Source organism: Podarcis filfolensis, assembly GCF_964270895.1.
Source record: "Podarcis filfolensis genome assembly, chromosome: 10".
In the NCBI taxonomy this organism is placed as follows: Eukaryota; Metazoa; Chordata; class Lepidosauria; order Squamata; family Lacertidae; genus Podarcis; species Podarcis filfolensis.
The window spans coordinates 46,410,857-46,436,432 of record NC_139612.1 but is presented as its reverse complement, the minus strand read 5'-3'; the positions used below and the strand labels follow the sequence as shown (position 1 = coordinate 46,436,432).

At 40.3% G+C, this 25,576-nt stretch overlaps 2 protein-coding genes and 2 long non-coding RNA genes across 13 annotated transcripts in view; 2 read left to right on the top strand and 2 right to left on the bottom strand.

Annotated features, from left to right (window-relative positions):
• Window positions 1-703: 703 nt before the first annotated feature.
• On the bottom strand, window positions 704-17,886 carry DMC1 (DNA meiotic recombinase 1). 9 transcript variants are annotated; one of them, XM_083573966.1, is made up of 14 exons: window positions 17,834-17,886; window positions 15,328-15,418; window positions 14,598-14,642; window positions 13,266-13,412; window positions 10,692-10,774; window positions 9,003-9,055; window positions 8,504-8,545; window positions 7,431-7,503; window positions 7,062-7,153; window positions 6,108-6,181; window positions 4,112-4,226; window positions 3,659-3,719; window positions 2,203-2,319; window positions 704-1,627 (listed from the first exon to the last, which is right to left on the bottom strand). In XM_083573966.1, the coding sequence occupies exons 2-14, from the start codon at window positions 15,382-15,384 to the stop codon at window positions 1,558-1,560; spliced, it is 1,029 nt and encodes a 342-aa protein (XP_083430092.1). In that variant the 5' UTR covers window positions 15,385-15,418; window positions 17,834-17,886; the 3' UTR covers window positions 704-1,557. The 9 variants fall into 9 exon arrangements, with proteins under 9 accessions (XP_083430092.1, XP_083430096.1, XP_083430097.1 ...); XM_083573970.1 differs by lacking the exon at window positions 17,834-17,886 and adding an exon at window positions 17,624-17,762; XM_083573971.1 differs by lacking the exon at window positions 17,834-17,886 and adding an exon at window positions 17,427-17,597.
• LOC310743628 lies at window positions 16,372-23,636 on the top strand. Its single transcript, XR_014539124.1, has 2 exons — window positions 16,372-16,460; window positions 22,716-23,636. It is a non-coding gene; the product is annotated as an uncharacterized lncRNA (long non-coding RNA).
• LOC310743625 lies at window positions 18,017-18,618 on the top strand. Its single transcript, XR_014539120.1, has 2 exons — window positions 18,017-18,496; window positions 18,543-18,618. It is a non-coding gene; the product is annotated as an uncharacterized lncRNA (long non-coding RNA).
• Window positions 18,194-25,576, bottom strand: part of FAM227A (family with sequence similarity 227 member A) — a 25,570-nt gene continuing 18,187 nt past the window's right edge. For both annotated transcript variants that reach the window (XM_083573950.1, XM_083573951.1), the window contains exons 14-16: window positions 24,835-24,991; window positions 22,389-22,539; window positions 18,194-21,218 (exon numbers count right to left, since the gene is read on the bottom strand). In XM_083573950.1, coding sequence (XP_083430076.1) covers window positions 21,095-21,218; window positions 22,389-22,539; window positions 24,835-24,991 — 432 coding nt within the window. In that variant the 3' untranslated portion in view covers window positions 18,194-21,094. The remainder of the gene's footprint in view (window positions 21,219-22,388; window positions 22,540-24,834; window positions 24,992-25,576) is intronic.

Sequence of the window (25,576 nt, the reverse complement as noted above, 5' to 3'; positions counted from 1 at the left end):
ATTAAAACATAATAAAACGTAAAACATTAGAAACTTCCCGATACAAGATATAGCTACAGTCACCAATTTAGCTTGAAAAGAGGATTAGACACGTTGGCTGTCAGTGGCTACTAGTTATGATGGACATCTCCACTATCAGGCAGCATTCCTCTGAATGCAAGTTGTTGGAGAACATGAGAGTACAGTACCACCAAATTCATGACCTGTTTGTCAGCTTCCATTTTTTCAGGGTTGTGAGAACAAGTTGCAGTTGTCTGGTGCCAGCATAAACACTGAGATTACTCAAGGTACTGTCTGCTTTATTATTACTGTATGCGTCCTAGGCCCAAATCCTTGAGTTAAAAGCAGCACAGGGTGCTAAACCTTGATTTATCTGAATGAGGCAGCATCAGAAACCATGGTTTGATCTTGACTTGTTTGGATAAACCACAGGCAGTTTGCATGAATTAACAAATTGTAGTTAGTTTTAAAAGTAAGCGAATGTTTCTGATCTCATAGTGATTGAGCCCGAGGAAGAGAAGAAAGGCAGGAAGCCCACAAGCCTAAGGTTCAAAAATGTAATGCTATCAGCCCTCCCCACATTGTGTTCAGGGACGTTCAAAATCACCTTTTGATTATGTTTGGCATTGCTGGAGTTCCTTGACACATATGCTGTCAGTGGCACAGATTGCATAGGAAGAATAAGACAATTAGAATAAACTTATTGGGAGGCAGCTTCCACTTGTTACCCACATAACAAATGGAAAAAAAGTAGTTTAATGCATTTCATGGATGAAAAAGCTAGCAACTGCTACATTTTTATTAAAAATGCAAGTATAAACAATTTAGTTTCAGTTAAATAGAGCTGTCAAGACTCATAAAAACAACATTATAAACAATTCTTCTATTCCTCTAGCAAAAACCATTTCCATTTTTCTACACCAGCTTATTCTTTATCTGGAGGCTCCAGTGACAAGCATACTTTTTAAAATGCTGGGCAGTTAATAAATACTATTTTATTCTCAATAGCATTCCATGCTATTATATTCCATTCTACATGCAAATATTGTAGGACTTCAAGGACATAGTTAGGCAGCCCTTGGCAGTGAAAACAGTGCTGGGTGTTATGTCCTTGAGGTGGAATGTGATTTTTTTGCAACAGAAACATCAGTTTTAAAAAGGGCAACAAACAATTAACAACATCTCTTTAAAATAATTTCTAAGCATTTTGTAAGCCTTAATTCTCATACCCACTGGGTTCCTCTCAGCCTATTGAAATTGCTTTGCATTGACACCTACGTTGTAGCAAGCCAGTTGCCACCTTGCACAAAATCTGTGTCGGCATGCAAAAAGCTCAGCCATACAGGTTTCAGAGGTTGACCGTGACCAGTTTACTACCTTCATAGAGCCAACCTGCTCTACAATTACAAAAGATCACAACATTCCCAGTGATAATGTCAACAAGTGTTTAGAAATTAAAACACTCTGGATTTGGAACAAAAGTAACCAGGAATTAACTAACTTTACACACGATTTAGCTTGTGGGCGTGCCTTCCTTTGTTCACCACCAAGTTCTGCCTATTCTTTGGCATCTCCAATTCCTCCAGCAGTTATTGCAAATGTGGCTTCATTCTCAGGCATTTCTGGGCTGAGAAAACACAGAATTTGAGTCCATTTTTAATAACTGTACATGCAGGCATTGATATGTAGAAAGGGGGGGGGGAATCCAGTGCATACATTACTTTTATGGGGGTTTGGATGCAATTTATTTTGACTTTCTCATTGAATTGATTTCTTTTTTTTTACATGGTAGAAGCAATAGCCTTGATCATACATGGTTTTCAAGCATATTTTTTCAGATTTACTTGAATTCTGACTCAGATAATCATAACTGAATCAATATAAATACTCAGACTTGGGTACCATCCTCCTTAATATCAAGCAGACACCCATAGGCCTAGGCTAATTAGCAAGAACTGTTAATTACACATTTGGTTCTTTTGAAGGTGCCAAGGAGGAGAGAAGTTTAGTTCAGTTTAGTAAGGGCAGTTTTCCCTCTTATTTGGAACCTGAATCTTAATTTGAAGATAAGAGTGCCTCCTTCATTCACACTTCCCTTTTTTATAAACATCCATTCAGAAACAAAGTTAACTTGAAGCCAAATAAACCATAATAAGTCATTGGAACTATAGCATGCACTGTACCACACAACTTCAATATTACCTATCATATATCTTGGCAATACGCAACTCTCCTCTTCCTTTACGCAAACTAATCCTAGTTGTAGAAGCATGAGCGAGGATGTGGCCCCCAATGGGCTTTTTGGGATCAGCCTGAAAGCTAAAACAAACAAACAAAAAGAGAATGATTGGATGAGAGTTATAGGATAATTTAGGGTTGCCATATTTCAAAAAGTAGAAATCCAGACACAAAAGTTGTTGCGATTTGATTTCATTTGATTTAAGGCCAGAGTTGTTGAGATTTTTTATAGTTTTGCCCAAATAAAAAATGAAGTGTTAAGAAAAATCACTATGTCCGGGAAATTTTGGACGTATGGCTACCCTGGAATAATTGTGATGGCCAACACCCTTCCATACATTGCAGAGCAATGATCACCAGCTGCTTCAGATAGGGAATTTTTAAGGGATACATAAAAGGTACATCACTTCTGGTTACAAACACATAAAGATAATTGTAGTAAAGAATAGCTGTGGATGTTATTTTGTTTAATTTCTATATTTTCTCTACTACTACAACCTTGAATGTGGTCCTTCAATGCTACCTTGAAATTGCTTAGGGCTTGTCCACAAATGACAGCCCTAAGCAGAGCAAAAAAGAAAAGAAAAGTGCTCCAACAAAAAAACATGAAGCAAAGGTACCGCTAAGTGGCAGGGCTCATCCACACTTAACTTTGCTCCACATTTCTAGGCACAGGTCCAGGCTTTCCAGCTCTGTTTCCGAGTGCTTTTTTTCTTTTTGCCCCTGGGCTTTCCCCATGAAAACCCACTCTGTGGGTAATCTGTGGGAAGCCCAAATTGCTGTTTGCTCTGATTCAGCGGTAAACACCAGGTTTTTCTGGGGGGTGGGTGAGAGAGCTCAGACACGGACTGGGAGTGTGGACCTGTGCCTAGAAAGCATAGGGCAATAGTTAAGTGTGGATAACCCCATAGTGTTCCAAGAAACACAAGGGGCTATGAAGGAAATTACTCCCCATGTTCCTCCACTGTCTGTTAGGCGTTGTCAGAACCATCCCTACTCAGCTGATGCTATATACCGGTACATTTTTTTTTTAAATGCAAAGACACTTAACACCATGTCAGGTTTCCAAGCTGAAAAGTGCCGACACTCAGATGAGAAGCTCCCCAGAACTATTTATATCTGAAAGTGAAACTCTAGTGATCTCCATCCATCTCCTTATGAACTTCAACTGGCATATTCTGGAAATGTGGATTTTTTAAGGGGCCACATTCTGAGACTGATGTTGATGGAAAGGGGCATGAGTTGCACCAATGGCTAACTGGTCCTTCTTTACCCATAATTGCAGTGCACTCTCAGAGAAGTAAGAATATAGAAAAACCTGTTTAACATTCTTCATATCCTAGCCCTTTCCCTATACTATCTTACTTCCTATTTCTGTGGTTTATGAAAAATTGCAGTAAATTGCTAATAAATTGCTTACGTCATTGTTGCTCCCGGGTCAGCAGTCATCTGGTTAGTTACAAAGACAGCCACGTTATATTCTGCAGTGAAAACAAGGTCCAAGGGAAGATGATAAATATAAAGAGAAAATTCATTATGTTTCCTCCCAGAATGCTTTTAAGCATTTCTAGTAATAAATGGTGAACTATGCTTATTAAAGTTCCTGTAATATTGAAAAATACTAACTGCGTTTTAAACAACTAGCACATTTTTGTTACATTTTATGGTGGAGTGGAGGTGTGAAATACATTTCCCACAACCAAACTTGACACTTATCTACTACACTATACTTGCTCTCCTGGCAGTATATTATTTGGTGAAAATGCCGGTGCTTAAAGAAGAAGAAGAAAAAAGATAATAGCCTTGGGCTACACTAACAGTTATTTTTCAGTCATCTAAAAGCATGGTATTCTGCCTTACATGCTTCTCATACCTTCTGATATTTTTTGAAGCCTTGACAGCATCTGAGCAAGCTTCTGTTGCCTTTCAGCCAGTTCCCCCCGACCACTGAAGTCCACGCGGAATAGCGCCATAATGGAATCGATTACCTGCAAAGAAATAGTAGAGAGGAGAGGATGTGAAAGGAGAAAAATTTACTTGGAAAATATCCCTTCCAGTCGGGATTCAGGCCTCATCATGGGACTGAAACTGCCTTGGTCGCACTGGTTGATGATATCCGGCGGGCTAGGGACAAAGGTGAGAGCTGTTTCCTAGTTCGGCTGGATCTCTCAGCGGCGTTTGATACCATTGACCATAACATCCTTCTGGACCGTCTTGAGGGGCTGGGAGCTGGGGGCACTGTCATACAGTGGTTCCGCTCCTTCCTCCTGGGCCGTGTTCAGAAAGTGGTGGTGGGGGATGAGTGTTCAGACCCCTGGGCTCTCACTTGTGGGGTGCCTCAGGGTTCTGTCCTCTCCCCCATGCTTTTCAACATTTACATGCAGCCGCTGGGAGAGATCATCAGGAGGTTTGGGCTGGGTGTTCATCAGTATGCGGACGATACCCAGCTCTACCTCTCTTTTAAATCAGAACCAGTGAAGGCGGTAAAGGTCCTGTGTGAGTGTCTGGAGGCGGTTGGAGGATGGATGGCGGCTAACAGATTGAGGTTGAATCCTGACAAGACAGAAGTACTGTTTTTGGGGGACAGGAGGCGGGCAGGTGTGGAGGATTCCCTGGTCCTGAATGGGGTAACTGTGCCCCTGAAGGACCAGGTGCGCAGCCTGGGAGTCATTTTGGACTCACAGCTGTCCATGGAGGCACAGGTCAAATCTGTGTCCAGGGCAGCTGTTTACCAGCTCCATCTGGTACATAGGCTGAGACCCTATCTGCCTGCGGACTGTCTCGCCAGAGTGGTGCATGCTCTGGTTATCTCCCGCTTGGACTACTGCAATGCACTCTACGTGGGGCTACCTTTGAAGGTGACTCGGAAACTACAACTAATCCAGAATGCGGCAGCTAGACTGGTGACTGGGGGCGGCCGCCGAGACCATATAACACCGGTCTTGAAAGACCTACATTGGCTCCCAGTACGTTTCCGAGCACAATTCAAAGTGTTGGTGCTGACCTTTAAAGCCCTAAACGGCCTCGGTCCAGTATACCTGAAGGAGCGTCTCCACCCCCGTCGTTCTGCCCGGACGCTGAGGTCCAGTGCCGAGGGCCTTCTGGCGGTTCCCTCATTGCGAGAAGCAAAGCTACAGGGAACCAGGCAGAGGGCCTTCTCGGTAGTGGCGCCCGCCCTGTGGAACGCCCTTCCAGCAGATGTCAAAGCGATAAACAACTACCTGACATTCAGAAGACATCTTAAGGCAGCCCTGTTCAGGGAAGTTTTTAACGTGTGATATTTTACTGTATTTTTGGTTTCTATGGAAGCCGCCCAGAGTGGCTGGGGAGGCCCAGCCAGATGGGCGGGGTATAAATAATAAATTATTATTATTATTATTATTATTATTATTATTATTCTTCTTCTTCTTCTTCTTCTTCAAGATATATAAATGAACAGCACAATCTTATACATGTCCACTCAGAATTGGGTCCCATGCTGGGTTTTCTGTGGGGTTGGTTTTTTTTGGAGCTGTTAAGTTGTGTTCTTTTATAGTACAGCAATGGATTTTAAATTTGGACTTCTATTTTTATTTTTCTGTGTTTTACATGTTAGCTGCTTTGAACTACTCCTTTGGGAGGGAGGAAATTAGGTATACATTTTAGAATAAATGTAACATAAATTGAGTTCTGTGGGGTTTATGTTAGTGGATACAGGGGTGTAGCTTATTATTTATATTTCTTTTTTTATTAAATTTGTGTACCACCCTATACTCATAGATCTCGGGGTGGTTCACAACATAAAATTACAATATAAAAACTACAAAGTACATACGTAATAAAAATAAGGAAAGCAGAGCAGATCACTAACATAAACATATGAGTTATACCAATAGTTTGAAAATGCCTGGCTCCTCGTGGAATTTGGCAGCAACATAGTCAAGCAATTCCATCTGATGTTCACCTTGAAGCACCATGGAAGAATGATAAAAACAGGAAAAGCAGTTAGAAACCAATATGAAAGGGGGGAAGAAGTAGGTAGCTTGCTTAGAAAGTAGAAACTTGTGTTCCAGAGGATTTGGTGGAAGCATAGTTTTCCACCAACAAAAATATATTTATCTTTCATCTCATGTAATAATATCATGGATAAGGTTCCATCCACAAAACGTTTAAGATTTTTAAAAAGATTATGCTATACTGAAGGACTTGAAGTGGCTTTTGCACATCCAAAAAGAGCTTTTGACACAATTGTTTGTTGAAGAAGCAGTGGAAATCAACCCCACATTTACAGCTTTAGTTGACTTTGAGCAATGCTACTGTGGACTGTCTTCTGCATTTTTTTCTTGAGATAACTGCTACGTTTTCTGCTTTAGGCAAAGGTAACTATCTAAAGGTAAGGGAGCATATAATTATACCACTTGTTATCATTCCTGTTTGCTCTGAATCAGCAGTAAAGCACAGGTTTTTGCAGGGAGAGCTCCAGAGCAAAAAAAAAAAAAAAAAAAAAGATTACTTGGACCACAGACCTTAAAGCATGGACTGTGCATGGAAAACACAGAGGAAAGGTACATGTGGATAAGCCCTGTGGGTTCATCCCAATGCAGGTAAGCTTTATACCCCAGACTTAAATTTGTTCTGCTGAAACCTACTTTTACCCAATGCAAATTAGGTAAAATAATCATATACACTACAGGAATGCATAAGGACCACAACAACAAAAATATAGAGTTCATATTTTAAAATGGTAATTCATAATATTCCTGATGGCCCCTTGGTACTGAGCTGAAAATTGTTTAATCTTAAAGTGGGGAGGATTTCCATGCAATCTTCAGTTGCAATCTTACTTGTATATGCCCGTGCATATAATACATTGTCAAGAACTGCATCATGGTCTGCATTGAAGCGATCAGCAATATCACGAAGACGGTCTGGACGGCTGGGGTGTTTCCTTGTTAAGGTATCTAGTTTCTAATCCAGTTTCTGAGAAGTGGTAGCTGAATTCCCATACAAGCAAAAATTCTTCTCAGCAGTTCTTCATGCACTACAGTTAATTAAATAAATGGTATTCTCTACACACCCACCCATAAAACTCAAGTTTCATATAAATGGCTCTTCAAATCTTAACACCACAAAACATTTTTTTTTATTGTCACCATTAGGAAAATCTTCCAATTTATTCTGTTAAAACTGTAATATCTCAAAAGAAAGGATACAAGGTGTTTTCTGTGTCAATGAAAATAATCTTCCCACCAGTATAGCCATCCGTTCCAGGAAGCTGGGCAGTTACTATAAAACACACAATAAGGAGTGAACACATTTAAGCCCTACTACATGCCATTTTAATACCTGGAATTTTTCATTATTGATAATCACTATCAACTTTATAGTAAGGCCAGTGTAAATCCTCAAGACTACTTAGAAGTATCCCAAGTAATTTCTGTTCTTGACCAGCCCCCAAAGGCATGATCAAAAGCTCACAACGTGGAAGGAAGTTCCAAGAAAGTGGAGGAACTTCCCTTTCCATAGAGCATAGCAGAGTTCACTGGTTAATGACTCCGCCATTGGGGCTGCCATACACCCAGATTTTCCTGGACATTCCTGGTGCTTTGTCCCGGGTCTTGTGTAAAAAAAACTCAACAACTTTTGGGGTGTCTTGGCTTTTACTCCTTGAAATATGGCAACCCTATCCTACATTAGCTGGAGCAGAGAGCCTTTTGACCCTAGAAAACTGGGAAAAGGTCAATTTTGTTCTATCTGTTGAGGAATGAGATTGAGGGTGTTGTTTTCTCTTCACTGTCCTGTCCCCCTGCTGTACTAGCTGAGGAACCCAATGATATGATCCCTTGGGGGATCTGCAGACCTTTGAGTCCTGCAGGTCCTAAGCCTCCATCACTCTACCCCAACTCTGTTGGTAGTAGCCTCCTGCCTGCTTGGGCATACCAGAAGCCTCAGCTGTGGCATATTCCTCCCCATCTCAGCAGCACTCCTTTCCTTTGGCAGGGAGGTGAATATACACCATCCTAACCTCTCCCAGGCAACAACATTGGAGGGGTTTTAGGATTGTACCCTAAGTTAAGTTAGATCTGGAAATTATAAATAACATTAAAATAGTAATCAGAATTAGTGGCAGTTTTTTTATTTGTAAAACTAATATACTTTTAGGTCTTCATCCTTAAGATAGATAATCTCGATGCAGAAATATTTATATTAGTTATTATTTTAAAAGCAAACTACAAGTTTTTGGAAACAGAACATACAGTTCTCAGGATGGGTGTCATATACATACCACAAAGAGTGTGGGAAAGCTGAGTTTTGCCGGTTCGGAATTCTAATTAAAAATATAAAGAATTAAATTTGCTAGTCATATGAAACAATATAGTCAGTATTATCCCCCCCCGCCCCGCTGCCCAAGACATACACACACAAATTATTTGGGCTGCTTTCTGGAGAAAACAGAATTGAACTCCCCATACATCAGCTGATGTTTCGGCAAGTTTGCCTGAACACTGCACAAAGCTGGATTAAGTTTAAGAAATTTAGGGCATAATTTAAACTGATCTTGAAATAAATATTTCTTTTAAATTACCCATTCACCCTTTTTACTCATTTATATGGCCCCACCAAAAACACTAATGGCAGACATCCCCAGCAAATACATGCACTACAAAAAATAGGGGTATGCCCCCTAAATATTTCTACAAACAAGCCAGAGTATCGTATCACCCAAACACACACTTATAATAGCTTAGGGAAGTGAACATGTTCCATGATATACTTTCACTCACCCCCAAAGGCTTCAGTAATTGCCATGCTTTCAATTCCACCACCCAAGAGTTTACTGGAAGTGCAGATAAGGGGAAGAAGTTATGCAAAACAGGTCACAAAGCCAAGAAAGCAATATGAAATAAACTTTTTGCTCTAAGGAAAGTGTGCCCATGTTGAAAGACCCTGCATGTGATTTTCACAGCCTGTAGGGACAACATGGGTTGCTATTAGCTGGCTTCTAGCTTACAGGAAATTGCTATTCCTTTAGATCTCGAATATACATTATAGGGTTACTGTTGTGACATCAAATGACAACATTTGTACAGTCATTAAAACAAGATATGAACAAGCCTGTTGGCCACAGATGCACAAACTGGCAAATAAACCAGAAAATCTTCCATTAACTCTTGTTTCCCATTTTATCTGAATCAGGAAGCTATAATTAACATCTTCAGAACAAGCCACAATATTAAGCTATGATTTGAAGTTGGCTTAATAAACTTGCTTGTTCTGAAGAAGCAGTAGAAGAGGAAGATATAAATAACTGGTTGATAGAGTTTCTGATATTTAAATATTTTGGCCACAATCCAACATGGAGTTTGCTACACTTGTTCATTGAAACAAATGGGCTTAAACTTGCCAAACTGTGTTGGACTCTAACCTTTTAATGTATATTGATCTTTAGCCCACTTATTTGTACACTATTTTTTTTAAAAGGAAGTTTGTGCTTTAAATGTGGTTTGTACATATTTTCCCCTATCTACTAAATTGCCACCCATTTTGCCTAATAATATACTGTAATTGCCAACTGCTCCATCTTTCTTAAAGGATGGGGAGTAACCAACATGGCTTGTCCTGTTATTTGACTTCATTCATCTGGGAAAGAGGACATCACTTGGGGATCCATTGCTCCTCCACCCCCACTACCATGCCAAGAATATGGACACCTGCCCAAGTCATCTCTTGTGCTGTATGTAGGAGGCACTTCTGACAGAAAAGGGCAATGGCCTTTCAAAAGAACAGACAGCTCTTCACAGTGCTGATAGGCAGTTCAGTCAGAAGGCTTCCGCATAGTACTGAGGCAACAGCTCTCCCTAGCCACCACTGGGTACTCTGAATTCTCCAGGAGATGAAAAGCTGCCTTGCGTTTCCTGGCTTCCTGGTTAGGTTTTGACAACTGCTCCAGATTTACAGAATGTGCAATCCTCCTGATGTTGCTAGAATACAACACCAACTTCCCTGCTCATTATCCAAGCTAGCTAGAGCTGATGGGAACTGTGGTCCAACAACACCTAGAGGGACACAGGTTTCCCATCCCTAGTCTACCCTTACTGGATTGTCAGTTTTGACTCAATTACTTGACTGGACTTCCTTTGTCTTGACCCTGCTCTTGGGATTGCATCCTCTGTCCTATAAGGAGTGTAAGGACATCAGCTTGGACTTCCCTAGGACCTTAAGTTGGGAGAAGACAGGATAATGGCCCTGGCATCATTAGGCTTCAGTCCTATATACACACTTGTCTGGGAGTAAGGTCCATTGAATTTAACAGGACTTGTTTCAGAGCAGCCATGCATAGTGTGACATTGTTAGCTGTTAAATTGGGTCTGGATATAGAACTTGTTAGCAAACAAACAACAAAACAAGCAGCAACAACAAAAGCTTCTTGAAATACTGAGTTAAATAAAAAGCAGTGTTGGCTGTTTACTAACTCAAATTCTTGACTTCCAGTGGTGATATGGAATACCATCCTACGTTTCTCACTGTACTCAAAAGCTGTCAAAAATCCTGGTTCCTGTAAGAAGCACAAAGCAGTTGAAACCTTAATCAGCATAAACAATGATCAAGGATGATGGGAGCTCTAGTCCCACAACATCTAGATGGCCACACATTCCCCAACCCTTGTCTACACTAACTGGCAGCTGAAATCCTAGATTTCAGACAGGGGATGTCTTCCAGCCCTATCAGGACATACTGAAGATTGAACCTGGAACCTTTGGCATGCTAAGCATGTGCTGTAGCCACGACCCTTCCCTACTTAATAGAGAAGAGTCCTCTACTGCAGGGCTGTCTGGCCCATTAAAATAATAATAATGTGTCGGCTGGCTGTAAGGTTGTGTTCAGTGGAATGAAGAGAGAAGCAATTTTTCATGATTCCCTGCCTCTCCCAAACTTCCAGTTCTACCCCAGAGTGTTAGGAGAACCCCCTAGAGCAGATTTAGGAGGACACAGGAGGCTGCAGTGGGGAGGGGAAATAGCTGGAAATTGCTTCCCACCCAGTCCTGCTGATAGAAGTCAATCAACTGATCAATACCATTGGATACATACAACACATTCTTTCTAAATTTGCACATATGAAGTAGCATATGCAGGTATGTGCCATATTTTGTCCTTTTTGTGATGCATTTCCTCTGTTTCTGTGATAATTGACATCTGATTAGAAGGCAATTTCCAACTACTGAACTAGTGAATTACCGTATTTTTCGCTCGATAACACGCACCTGACCATAACACGCACATAGTTTTTAGAGGAGGAAAACAAGAAAAAAAAATTCTGAATGAAACAGTGGATGTATCATTTTTGTGCTTCATGCTGCGGCCACAGACATGTGATTTGACGGTGAGTTTGGGGTAGCCCAATGCAAAGATCCTGAGGATCCATGTGGATCCATGCTTTGTAACCACGTTTTTGCACCATTGCAGCCCCAGGCAACAGTGGGTGCGTGATTTTTTTGGTGCAGGCTGTAGCCATGGACATGCTATGTGATCTGATGGTGAATTTGGGGTGACCCAATGCAAAGATCCTGAGGATCCATGTGGATCCATGCTTTGTAACCACGTTTTTGCACCATTGCAGCCCCAGGAAACAGTGGGTGCATGATTTTTTTGGTGCAGGCTGTAGCCATGGACATGCTATGTGATCTGATGGTGAATTTGGGGTGACCCAATGCAAAGATCCTGAGGATCCATGTGGATCCGTGCTTTGTAACCATGTTTTTGCACCATTGCAGCCCCAGGAAACAGTGGGTGCGTGATTTTTTTGGTGCAGGCTGTAGCCATGGACATGCTATGTGATCTGATGGTGAATTTGGGGTGACCCAATGCAAAAATCCTGAGGATCCATGTGGATCCGTGCTTTGTAACCATGTTTTTGCAGCATTGCAGCCCTGTTTTTGCATCAGATCATTGCTATGTGATCTGATGGTGAATTTGGGGTGACTCAATGCAAAGATCCTGAGGATCCATGTGGATCCGTGATTGGAACCACGTTTTAAGTAGGGAGGGAAGGAAAAACATAGAAGCGACAAGGAGAGGGGTGTGCAGAGAAGCAGCTGGCTAAGAATGCAGGAGAGGGGTTTTACCGGAGGGAGGAAAGGAAGGCAAAAGTTCCCCCCCCCACAAGCCAGCCCGCTCTCTCTCTCCCCCCCCCCCCAACCTGCATGTTGCCTTCGAGTCCCAGACGCACGGAGAGGAATCTGTTTTCCACTCTGCTTGCCTGGAGGGGAGGGGTTTTCTCTGCTCTTTGTTCCGTCTGAGCAAACACAGTAAGGAAACAGAAGCGGGTGGGCAGTAAGACCCTGAGGCAGAATGCAGGAAAGCAGCAACTTCCTCCTTTCCTCCCTTCTCCGGACGATTTGATATTTGCCTGATTTTTCCCTTCACTCACGCTTGTCAGCTCCAGGGACCACACATTCGCTCTATAACACGCACAGACATTTCCCCTTACTTTTTAGGAGAAAAAATCTGCGTGTAATAGAGGGAAAAATACGGTAATGTTTACTGCATGTTTTGACAATGATCTCTAAAACATGGGAAGCAGCTACACATTTATTTCATTATGTGTTTACCATGAGTACAAATTGCAGAAAGCCATGGTTCTCTTGCCACATGCTTTCAAAGTTAATGTGGTGAAACAAATGCATTGAACTGCCTCACAATGGCTCATCATAGAAAAACACAGCTTCCATAATATGTGAAACTGACCTCTAAGATGAGTGTTTTGGACAAGAAAGTACTTAGCTAGGAATATACCAACAGTTACTCCAAGACAGACAGACAGACAGACAGACAGATAGATAGACAGACAGACAGACAGACAGACAGACAGACAGATAGATATGTACTGGATTGCCAACCATTCCTGGGTGAAGTTATGACAGCTTGCCAGGCACATTAACTGGTACAAATATTTAATATGAGGGTTTCAATAAAGCAGTCATGATTATATTCCATCTTATGCTACCAGTGAGAAATGACCCAAAGGTGGACTGCTAGAGTTTGCTTACTATAAGTTTGTTGGCTGCCTCTTTTATCTTCTCCACTTTGGCCTCTGAGAGTCCCTTAACATTGCATAGTGCCCGCCTAGTTGTCATCTGAATTCCTTTGATTGTACAAATTCCCACTGTTTTCAGCTTTTTAATATCAGCCACATTCTGTGAAGGACATAAAAAGGATTAGAACTCTTGGTGTTCATGAGATTTTACATATATCAGGGAGGTTAATAAACCAAAATCTTGTTCCTCACTAAAATTAGGAGGGCTTAGAAATGGTTTTTGGTACAGGTTTTCTAATTATATTTATTTTTATCTCATTTTAATCAATAAATGTAAGTGTATCTTGATTTCTACTCTGTGGTGTGTTTTTTAGTCAGGTCCTTTTCAGAAAGAAAGGCTGGATCAGCATTATGAAAATAAATTAACAGAATGAATGTGGCGCCTATATATTGTTTGGGTCTCCTTGTTTTCCTAAGCAGCTGGAAATCCAAGGCAAAATTGCACAACAGGGAAGAATGATGTATAACACAAATGGGGAACCTATAACCCAGGCATAGGCAAACTCGGCCCTCCAGATGTTTTGGGATTACCAACTTCCATCATCCCTAGCTAACAGGACCAGTGGTCAGGGATGATGGAAGTTGTAGTCTGAAACATCTGGAGGGCCAAGTTTGCTGCGCCTGCTGTAACCCTCCAAATGTTGCTGGACTACAACTCCTATTACCTCTATCAATTGGCTGTGCTGGCAGCAATGGATGGGAACTGAAGTCCAACAACATCTGGAGAGTCTCAGGTTCCCCCCATCCCTGATTTCTAAGAATATTAAGCTGTGCCATTTCTATATTTTCTGGTGACATCCAGATAGGAGTACTTATACCCTGTAGTTCTCTAAGCATTCATTGTATTTTTTCTGAATGTAGTGGACATTTAATAATTTCTCTGTGAAGGTAATAAAAGCAGTTCCAGTGCAGTAGATTATGACACGAGCAATGGAACAGCTGAGTTATCTTTTTGGGTAGAGGCCGCATTCACGTTAATCATTACCTCTAGGATGGCCAGGTAAAAATAAAAAAAGACAGAGTTCTTGCAGCTTTGTAAGTTGTGTAGAAGAAGGAATTTCAGCAGACACAATGGTCTTTTTGCACCTGGCCACCACAGCTTATCTCAGTTTAACAGTAGTGTACACATAGTCCAAGTAATCTTGATTACTATAAAAGACTGAAAATTTTATGTTTTCTTGCTTGAAATTAAGGATGTGATGCCTGCTTCATAATAGCAGTCAGAACTCAAACAGAGAATAGAAAGGCAGATAAGGATACATATGCATTTTTAAAGTGTGCTTACAATTCCATGCTTCTGTAGCAGGTCGATGTCCTGGAAAAAGGACTCCTAAAGGGATGCAAAAACAACAGCAGCTACCAGAATCTTTGTTATTTTGATATTTATGCACACATCTCTCACTTTGGTCAACCAACTAACTTTATTTTATTCCAGAGCAGGGATTACTTTTAGAGGGTTTTCTCTATGCTCAAGGGTACGCAGTACCAGGACCACTTTTTTGGTTTAAAAGTATGGCACGTACTGTAACAACTTTATGGTGAGTACCGGCACCTATTTTTCTAGAAAAAAAGCACTGGGGTTTCTTAATAGTTGCAATTAATTAATTGTAATGAATTAATTTGATTATTTTTTTTTACCCAACCTTCACCATACGGTCCCAGGAAATATAAAAATACAACATTAAAATCAGTTAAAACAATTTACAATCAAAAGAAGAGGATGGGTCCTAAAACATGCATCTCAGGTGCTAAAGGCCAGGATAAAGAGAGGTGCATTTCAGCTTATGGTGAAAGCTATACTATAAAGGTGCCAGATGTGCCTCTGTGGGCAGCTTAGGGGCTGCCCTTGGAGAATGCCCCCTTTCAAGTTGCCACCCAGCAAAATTATATGAGTATGCACATCTTCTAAGTCTACTCAAAAATGAACCATTTTGTTTACTAAAAAAATGAATGTTTTATTCTATTTTGTATAATTTTCTTGAGGATTCCAGACAAAACAAACTTTGCATCTATACCTCATCATCCTGGAATCCTGGTTCTTCCTGCACAACCTGATCCTCCATGGATTTCATTGTAATATAAGATATAGTAAGATTTCAATCAGTGCTGCAGGAAGCAATTGGAGAGTGTAAAAGCATATAAAGCAATAAGATATGCAACACTTTTATGGATCTGGTGTGTGCACTTCATATAAGACGGCAGCCTTCGTCACTTATATAGCATGACCAAGAAGGGACTAAGTGTACTGAATAGTTTTATCATAGATTTTAGAGAGAGTTGTTTGATTCCAACATGCTTGAAGACTTCCATCACACTGAGGTAGCAATGGCTAATTTATTCAGCCTGGGTTGTAAGACTCACATCCGTTATGGAGCACTGGAGCATTTGATATTAAATGAAAGCTATGGTGTAAGAGAGTTCCCACATAAAAAATCTCCAAATTTACCACATAAAAGAAAATACAGATTTTGAAAGCTTTTTGTTTTTCTTTTCTGTTGTGATAATTTTGAAAATGTTCACGTGAGCCTCCTGTAAAGAGCTCCTCACATGAAAATGAGGCCATCAAGTCACCATACATAGACCTCAACACCTCAAAAATATGGATTGGTCTTCAGTCTATGTTCTTCTCTCATGCTAAAACTGTGGAATGCTCTCAACTTGAAGAAAAGAATGGCATCTGCCATCTAATCACTCAGTTTCAATTCAACAATATGCTATTGAAGTGACAAGTGATTTAACAGTGAGAAAGCGAAAAACCACTAATTCGTAATCGTCATGTTTCAAAATAACTTTAGGAAAAGGTAAAAATATTTTCCTGAGGTAACATAACCACCCGCTCCTCGGTAATGACAAGATGGGAAGCATCCAATTAAAAAGATGAAGGGCATGTTTTAACTCCTTTTTATATAATCTTGCCTATTTACTGAAGATCACATCATCCTTGCACATTGTTTTCTCATTGTTCCCAGCTTTCTTGACCATGATACCAGTTTATATATATATATTTTTAAATTATACAACTGTGTCCATTCCCATTTTTGGACAGCGGCGCTACATATCAGGAAGAAGTGAGGCTATAAGTATGTTCTCTACCTCAGGTTCCAGTGCCGCAAAGTGAAAATGGAACAGAGGCCAGGAGATGACTCAGGTGACTGTTTTACTAATTGTGAGGTATTTTTTTTTAGGTATGTGAGGTGAGAGCACTCGCCATGACTCACCAGTGTATCACTGAAACCATTCCAGTGCCATACAGTTCTCATCACATTACTAAAAGAAATCTCCTGATGCTGAAAGAAACAGTAATGTGAATCCACCCATACTAGTATCTTTTTTGAGGTAAAAGCTAGTGGCACTCTTCTAATATATCCAGTGCAAGGTCATGACCCTCTTTCTCATGTGTTTTCAGTATTTTTTTTATTGTTTCTGACCCTCCAGCACTTTGACAGATAGTAAATATATACTAAAACTAGAAGAATGTGCCAAAAAAGGAGGGCAGTTTAAGCGTTCAAGTGGCAGAGAAGGCTCAGAATAATGTATGGTGGGAAAGAGCGTTTTTTTCCCTGTGCTTCTAACTTTTTACCATGACATTTACTTTTTCCTGGATGCCCTGAAAAGCAAACTAAAACCCTGAGACTTTGGGTCACATTTAGGATCAGATGTTACAAAGGAGAGATGATGTATTATTTCAGATTGTGATAGGGTTAGGGTTAGAGTTTTTGAAAATGTTCAGATGTATCAATTTTAATGTTCAGCCTTTACCTCCCCCTCACCTCTCCTGCCCAATAAATCAAACCTTCCCCCAGCCTCTGTGGTAACATATGACTGAGGCTGACTTGGTTTAAACAAGCAAGTCTGCTTCTGCTACACGCTCTGGGATTCACACTCCAGCGTTGGATGAAAAAAGGTGTAAAAGCTGCTAGACAGAGCTGCCAGATCTGAGGAGAAAAATGAAGCCAAAATGGCTTCCAGGGATACTCTGGGTAGCTGGGGAATGTATATTAAAAAAACAACCACCCCCTCAAAGATGACAACTGCTTCAATCCTATCCACATTTACACCAGAAGGAGAATATAGATGTTGTATCTCTAGGGGTTGCTAGATCTCCTGAGGGTACCTTGGAGCAAAGTTGCAGGCATTTTGACAGATCAAGAGCACAGCCTGTTGGTGCTTAGAGGGGCCATGCGGTGTCAATGGAAGAGACCTAGACACCATCCTGTCTCTCACAGTGACTAAACCTGATGCTTTTGGGAAGTTTGGCATATACCCATTGTGACTTGTAGCCATTGAGAACATATCCTCCATGTCACCTACTAGGGCAGTGTGCAGATGGGTTTGGAGCCACAGTCTGAAGGATGTGGCGCTAGCAGTAAAATAGCTCCCAAGACAGAAAACGGCCTGTCCCATTGGCCTCAGTTTTTATGTATTTTCTCCAGAGAACCCGAGGAGGCAGATATCCTGTCCAACTACACAGAGCCTCCTTCCCACTATGTATCAAGTACCCAGGCCACCCCTCAGTCTCACCCAAGAACAGGCTGTAGTAGCTGGAAGTCTAACTATGGGTTTAAATCAGGCATAGGCAAACTCGGCCCTCCAGATGTTTTGGGACTACAACTCCCATCATCCCTAGCTAACAGGACCAGTGGTCAGGGATGATGGGAGTTGTAGTCCCAAAACATCTGGAGGGCCAAGTTTGCCTATGCCTGGTTTAAATCATGTTCAGTGCAGCCGTCAGCCACAGTCCAAAGGGGTGGGGGGGAGATATCTGAAAATAAAAATGGCCTGTAATGTTGAGATCCTGACTGGTTCACAGCCCAGCAATGAGTAGGGACATTAAAGAGTGAGGGAGCTGGGTGGAGGAAAGAGCAATCAGGAAGGCCAACAAAGATTAGCAGGGTTTTTTTATTGCAATCTTTAACTGTACACGGGTTAGGAGAAGCAAACAAAGCAAACACATTCTCAGGAAACAAAGCAAACCTATGTAAGAATGTATCAAAGAGACATATGTATGAATGCACCAGTTGGTTGTGCTATTGGGCCATGCTTTGGGAACATGTTCACACCTGCAGGCTTCTGTCTGGCTATACCACAGTCATAAGAATTTGACCTCTACCATCTGCAAGGAGGATCAGGCCCATGAATTCTTATCTTACATTTTGAATTTGGTATGAATTTGGTACACGGCATGTCTGGAGAGAGAGAGAGAGAGAGAGAGAGAGAGAGAGAGAGAGAGAGAGAGAGAGAGAAAGAAAGAAAGAAATTCTGCTACATATCCTTTAAAATTCTTAAAATTCTTAGAAAGGGAAAAAGCAGCACAGAAAGGATTTGGCTGCTTAGAATCATATAAACACAGAATCTGAAAGCATTTTATTTACTTTCAACATTTATATGATACCTTTTGGGAACAGGGCAGCAAACGATAAGTTAAAACAGTAACTAAAATATGATCAAAACAAAGCACACATCAAAACTACCAGTAAAATACACCATCAGCGCAAACAACTTCAGCATCATGTTAATAAAAATCATACTTTTAAAAGCCTGCCAACTGAGTGTGTTGGCCAGTAGTCAGAAAATGAGCAGTAATTGGGCCAGGCTAACTGGTTGAGAAATGTTGTCTACTATCTAGACACCACTACAGAAAAGGGTCCATTCATTGTATCCTTCTGTCACACCTCAGACTGAAAGGGGATATGGAGCAGCAGCTTCGTAAGTGATGTCAAAGGACGAACAGATTCATAGTACTTCTTATAGGACATGTATAAGACATTGAACGTGTTTGCTCACATATGGGAGCCATATATGCCTACTGTCACCATTCGCACTCCCACGGGAAACTTTATTATGGGACAGAACAATACTTACGGGTATTTACTAAAAATAGTGGGGCCAACTCTTTGCCCAAATTCATTGGGATTGATGGGATGTGATTCTTTTCGGTGATGAGGGAGAAGTATTCTGTACATGCTTAGAGACACAATTTAAAAACTATTTCATATGCACCTTGACTATATCCCAGTACTTAAATCTATGGTTCAGAAATGCAGGAGCACAAACATAGCCTTACTCTCCAGTTCGCACTGTTGAACGTAGCTATTGCAAGAGGATTGGCAGTTGTAACTTCAAATATTTGGGGATGGGCACCTTCTTCTCAGTCCATGCAAAACAGCATGAAATCTGGCAAACTGGATCAGACCAGTATCTACTTCTCTGGTACAGAACTAAAAGAAATTGTGTCAGAATGTCTGTAAGAAATGGCTCATTGCCAGGATTTCTCAGCTTGACCATAATTGCCTTTTTTGGTTCAGAATTAAGAAGTTGGCAGGTGATGTTTTTATGGACATTGCTACATGTCTGGGTATTTTATGTAAGACCACTACACCAAAAGATTTCTTCTTCCAAGGACAGAAAATGTTAACTTGGGCATGTTTTTTGCAAACTAATTGTAAAAAAAAGAAAGAAAAAAGAATTCTAGTAGGATTGCTCATGTAATCCTGTAACTCCTCCTTTTATTGCTGGGATTATAAAATGTGAAAAGGTAAACCTGGGCTAGATAGAACTGATGTCCTGTTACAATTTTTTTCCTAAATCACTATGTCTCAGGGAAATTAAATTTGATATATTCTTCATAGATTTGTAATAATGAAACACAGGTACTCCATAGATTTATCACAGTACTTTTATGGGCATAAAATACTAAATGCTGCATCCCTGAGACCACCAACACTGAAGACCAGCACATTCAGTTCACTGGGCTGCAGGGTTAAGATGTGAAGTAGAGAAAGATCATACTGCCTTGTGTCACAGCACTGATTAAGGAGCCTTTGAAATCATTGAAAAAGGTAGTCAATTCTGATTTTAAACAAATATTGTCAAACACAAGTTCAGACCTTCGAAGTGTACTAAATTAGTGTTTCTCTGCATTGTGTTCAGAATAACTGCATGAAATACATACTGACAGTTGTAATGCACTGTTGAAATAATGTAAATGACCGAGTTGTGTTAAATATATGGATATTGCAAAAAGCCATTATTTCAGCACATAATGGTAGATTTTCAAAAGCAATGTAGGTTGGGATTTTTAACATTTCAAAATGCTGCCCCTTAAAGGTAAATATTACCATTTTATTTTCATGAAAACAGAAAATAAGGTGAAGAGAAAACACATATGCTTAAATATAGCTTTCTAAGTAAGTATGCTAAGATCTAGAAGATGTATAGAGATCTAGGCAGCAAAAATAAAATTTCTAAAGACAGCTTCCAGGTGCCTCTAAACCAGGCATGGGTAACCTGTGATTCTTCAGAGGTTGCTGGATTCCAGTTTCCATAAACCCCAGTTGTGTGGGCTAATGGATCAGAGATTATGACAGTTGTAATCTAGCAAAATATGGAGAGTCCCAAAATCCACACCCCTGCTTTATACTTAGTCTGTCTAGCCTAGGATATATCTGAGCCCTGTTTTTAAGTCCCATTCATAGTCAATATATTATTGAAATGGACACGGGCAAACAGTGGTATAAAAATGAGGACCCCCCCCCTTAAAATAATTCAACATAAATGACATGCCTGTAATACACAATTGCTTCTAATCAGAAATGCTTTTGTACATCTCTTTGCACCAAATCTAGGTTAATTTCCTTTAAACATTCTTTTTATAAAGCAGATAGTAACAATGTTTATAGAAGAGCTTCTCTCAAATAGATTCAATTTGAACTTAAGTCTCATTCATTTCAAAAAGAGAAAACAAAATTTATTGCTAGGGCCACATGTAAGTTAACAAGTCAGTTAGTTGAACGTGACTTTTGGGGTGCGGCATATAAACTTGTCCGAAGAACTCAGTCCCTCTGGGCAAGAAAACAACTCTTTCTGCTTTTGGGCCTGCTTTTTCATCTCTTCCAGCATCTCTTGCCTATGGTGACAAGGGAAAAAGTGTAATTAATTATGCTTGAAATTAATTTAAAGAAAAAGCCATTAAATTTAAGGAAGGTGAAGAGAAACCTCTGGAGCCAAGTGAGGATTCCCAGGTAAGATCCTCCTTCTATTGTGTGGGCAGGTAATCCCACCCCTACCTGGCCTGGTCTCCTTGGCAAGGCTTCCCCCAGGTGGGATTGGACAACTGACTGAGGTAGGCGGAGACCTCCAGGTATCCCACCTGAGGGAAGGCAAAGCCAAGCCTATGCTGATGGGGCCGCTCCAGATCTAGGGCTGCGCGCGTCCACGCAAAGGGTGCCCCCCGTTTTAAGCGGGGAGTGATCATTGCAGAAAATTAGGGTTACTTTCACAATGTTCATTTACTGTGAAATAGCCACACTCTGATTACTCATTTTTTATAAGGCCATCTGCACATCATGAATAAAACACAAGGACAGACAACCACGTTGAGAGGGACATAGTCTTGCTGAAGTTTATCCTTAAATGAGCCCTCCATCATAAACAGGGAAAGCACACGACTTCAATTTTTAAAAAAAGTTTTTAAAAAAAGTTAATGCAATTGTGCAGACATGTGCAGGGAAAGTTGTTCTGCTCACGAGGGATTAACACAAGTAAAACATTTAATTTTAAATGCTGGGAAAATGACAAGTCCATGCAATAGAAGTACAAAACTGAGAGGCAGTATGTGGACTGGTACAATAAATGCACAAGTTTAACTGTACACTACAGTATAAGGCAACATAGCAAAAATACAAGGATGTCTAAAACAAGAAAGGAGTTTCTGATTAAACAGCAGGAAGAACTTTCTGACAATAAGAGCTGTTCAACATTGGAATGATCTCTCTCGGGAAGCTGTGGACTATCCTCAACTGGAGGTTTTTAAGCAGAAGTTTAATGGCCATCTATCATGGATAATTTAGCTGAGATTTCTGCATTGCAGGGAGTTGGACTAGATGACCCTTCGGGTCCCTTCCAATGCTACAATTCTAAGCTATCTGAACTGTCATGACAGTTCTTAGTGTTAGCAAACAGCAACCATGCATTGGCTATGCATACAGCTGATCGTGGAAAGGCCCTTAGACAGTCCAGTCTTCTTCATGTTGAGATTGTAATGTATAAAGCTGTACTTAACAAGCTCTTTAAATACCTGAAAACCAACAGGTTATACTTGCTCAGTTGATCAAATTTCCTCATTTCTCTCCGGTGTCTCCGATAAGTCTTCATGAAATCTTTGTGCCTCTGGCGGAGGCTCTGAAAACTTTGCTTGATCACTTCTGCATATGTCTGGGCAGAATCCGTGATTTCAGAAGTAAAGGAAAATTTTAATCCAATTGCTTACCTCAAGCATACCAAAGAGAACATGTACTGAGCTTTGGGGGGGCGGGGTGGGGTGAGGGGAAGCATATTCTGTAATTATCTGGGAATAAAACTCAGTCAATGGCAACTCTATGGATAATGCAAAACTATTTTTCAGAAATCTGTTACACCAGTTGAGATGGACATCAGTAGCAGCTTGGGGGAGGAATCACCAATCTGCAAAGGACCCTTAACGTCTGGCTACTTAAGCAGCCATTTACAGGCCAGGGTTATTTCCTCCAAGACCTGTTGTGCGATGCAGAAATTCATCCGCTTTGGGGCATCCAAAGACTGGAAGCTGAGGGAGGCCTTTGCCTTACCTGTAATTCTTGCATCTACCACCAGGAGCCAAGGAACTAAGTAGATATCAAAATCAGCCAGGGTGAGAAAGCCCTGCCCCGTGAGTGGGACTCTAATATCCAAATTGTTTTTGTACAGCATTTTAACAATATTGTACACTCTCCCAAGGACTTTGGTTAGTAGGCAGGGTATAAATATTTCAACTACACAGATGTAAATATATTGAAATAAATGGGCTTAAGCATGCATAACTGCGCTGGATAGGGGCCATTATCTTTAAATATGGGTCTAAAGTAGACTGAAGGTTCAGAGTAGGATTTTATAAGAGCCCAAGACCACTAATACCGAGTCAAGAACTGCATGCCCTCCTACCTTCTGCATTACAGTGGTAGAAACAGCCCCATGTGTGTTTCTGGGAATGCAATTTGGCTTGAGTGGACCATGAAATGGCCAATGAAAGTCAATGGCTGCAATCCAGTGAAACTAAAAGGTATACACATGTGTTCCTTTAGTGCTCTTTATAACCCAGAAGTCCTCAGCTCTAGTAAATGATAAACTGCTTTATAATTCAGAATTTAAAACTTAAGTTTCATCCTTCTGCAGCACAGGTTGGTTATTTAATAATAAAAGATAAAAAAATATTGGGAGTGTGAACATGTCTTCCATACAGGGAACTAGTTTGCAGACAGAGATGTTGCTTCTTTAACTATAACATATTAAAATCAGCTCATAAATCATTCTCTAGCTGTGCTTTTTGTCTCTGCTGACTAAATTGTTGTCCTCTACTCTAAGAAGCAGAACTATTTTATGTCTGCTTTAATTACATTTTAATGGTTGACTTTTCTATATTTTTCATTTGTTCTATTTAATCTGTGTAAGTCCCATTGAGTGGGGACTTTTTCCCAGACTGGGAAAAACTATTACTACTACTACCACCACTAACAACAACAACAACAACAACGTGTTTTTAAACATCCTACTTTCAGGGAACCCTTTCTATATTGAACTGTCTCCCAAGGAGGAATGGGAGAGAAATTTGATTCAGGTTTGCATTTAAAGGTGACTCTTATCAAATTTGCGCTTTTCAAAACACTATGAGAACAAGAACACAACCATGTTTCAGAATTAGCACTTATCCAATTTCACAATGCAGTTCTCCAACCAAGTCACCTGTTTAAGATAATGCATATATTAGGCCAAAAGGTGCATTAAAATGATCATATTAGTGAAAATAACACAAAAATGTTTTAGGAGAAATTGCTTGCAAAAATGTGCACAATAGTCAAAATTACATGGAAAAGGTATTTATTAGGACAAATTTACAATAAATTGCCAAATAATTCTCATAAGGATTTTTTTTTTAAATCACAAATTCCTGCAGAAATGCTGGGAACTGAATTTAATGTTGGAAAAATGAGAAACTGAGAGAACCAAAATTGACAGATCCTTCCCTGCATCTAAGAATTGATGTAGGGCACACGGTTTCGGCTAGGCTTATCTGGCCTAACCCATCAGATACTGAGAGCACATCCAGTACTTCGCTACTGTTCTGCATTATTTCACAGAAAGATCAGGAACAATGAGCAAACTGTTATTCAAGTTTGTCTTCCTTCATTATCATCTCACTCAAGAATTCCTGACAGAGGTTCAGAGGAACTGCATGGTTCCCAGAACATAGTCAAAAATTACTTTGTATATTTACACCCCTTGATACCCGGGACTCTTTGATGTGGCTTAGTTTGAATTGTTAAGTGTGGCCATTTTTTAAAACAACAACCCTAATGGTCTAATGTCCTAAATATAAGCTATGAACTGATTAACATACTGCATAATGCACTGTACATAAGTAATTCTGAACTGGTGAATCATGAACAAAAACGTAGCTATATAAAAGAATTTCCCATCCTCATTTCCCTTGAACAGTTCATAAGGATATGGTATTGGCTTGCAAATTGATCTCCTGCTTAAAAATATGTCACATCCTGCCTTTGATACAGCATTCCGCTTCTGAAGAAAGTGCTGAATTAGTGGGCAGTGACCATGAATATTCAGGTGGTGCCAGGTGTACTCAGGACCAGAACTGGCTGGGTGTGACTAGAAGATAAATGAGGACAGTGGTTACTTCTATCACACTCAGATTTGTGGATGTAGCAGCATCTTACAACTGTAATTGTTTCCATCCAGAGTAAATGCTCACAGAACTTTGATAATACATTCAAAGTGTCCGCAACAACCACTGCTAACACCTTGTTAGCTTCTCAAATATAAAAATATTAAAAATAGCTTCTCAAAGTCTTCCTGAATTTTGATGGAGAACATTCTCCAAACATTCCCCAGCTACCATTTGATATTCAATCATTTTGAATCCAATAATTTGACACCCAATAATTTTGCAGCAGCAGTTAACATTTGATGGCAAAAGGCATGTAGTATTCAACATTTGGTAATAGCTGGCAGCTATTCATTCTATTTCACTTTACGTGCAACAGAATTCAGTATACTTTGATGCATTTGTTCTTTTAACCTCTCAGGGGAAGTAACAAATCAAAAGCAGTAAAATTTTACGTTTATGTTGCATTTCAGGTCAGAAACCTTGAATTGTTGCATCCAGTTTTCACAACAAAAACCAAAGGGAAAGATTTGAAATATCTTTTGAATGTCAATTGTTTTACAAATATA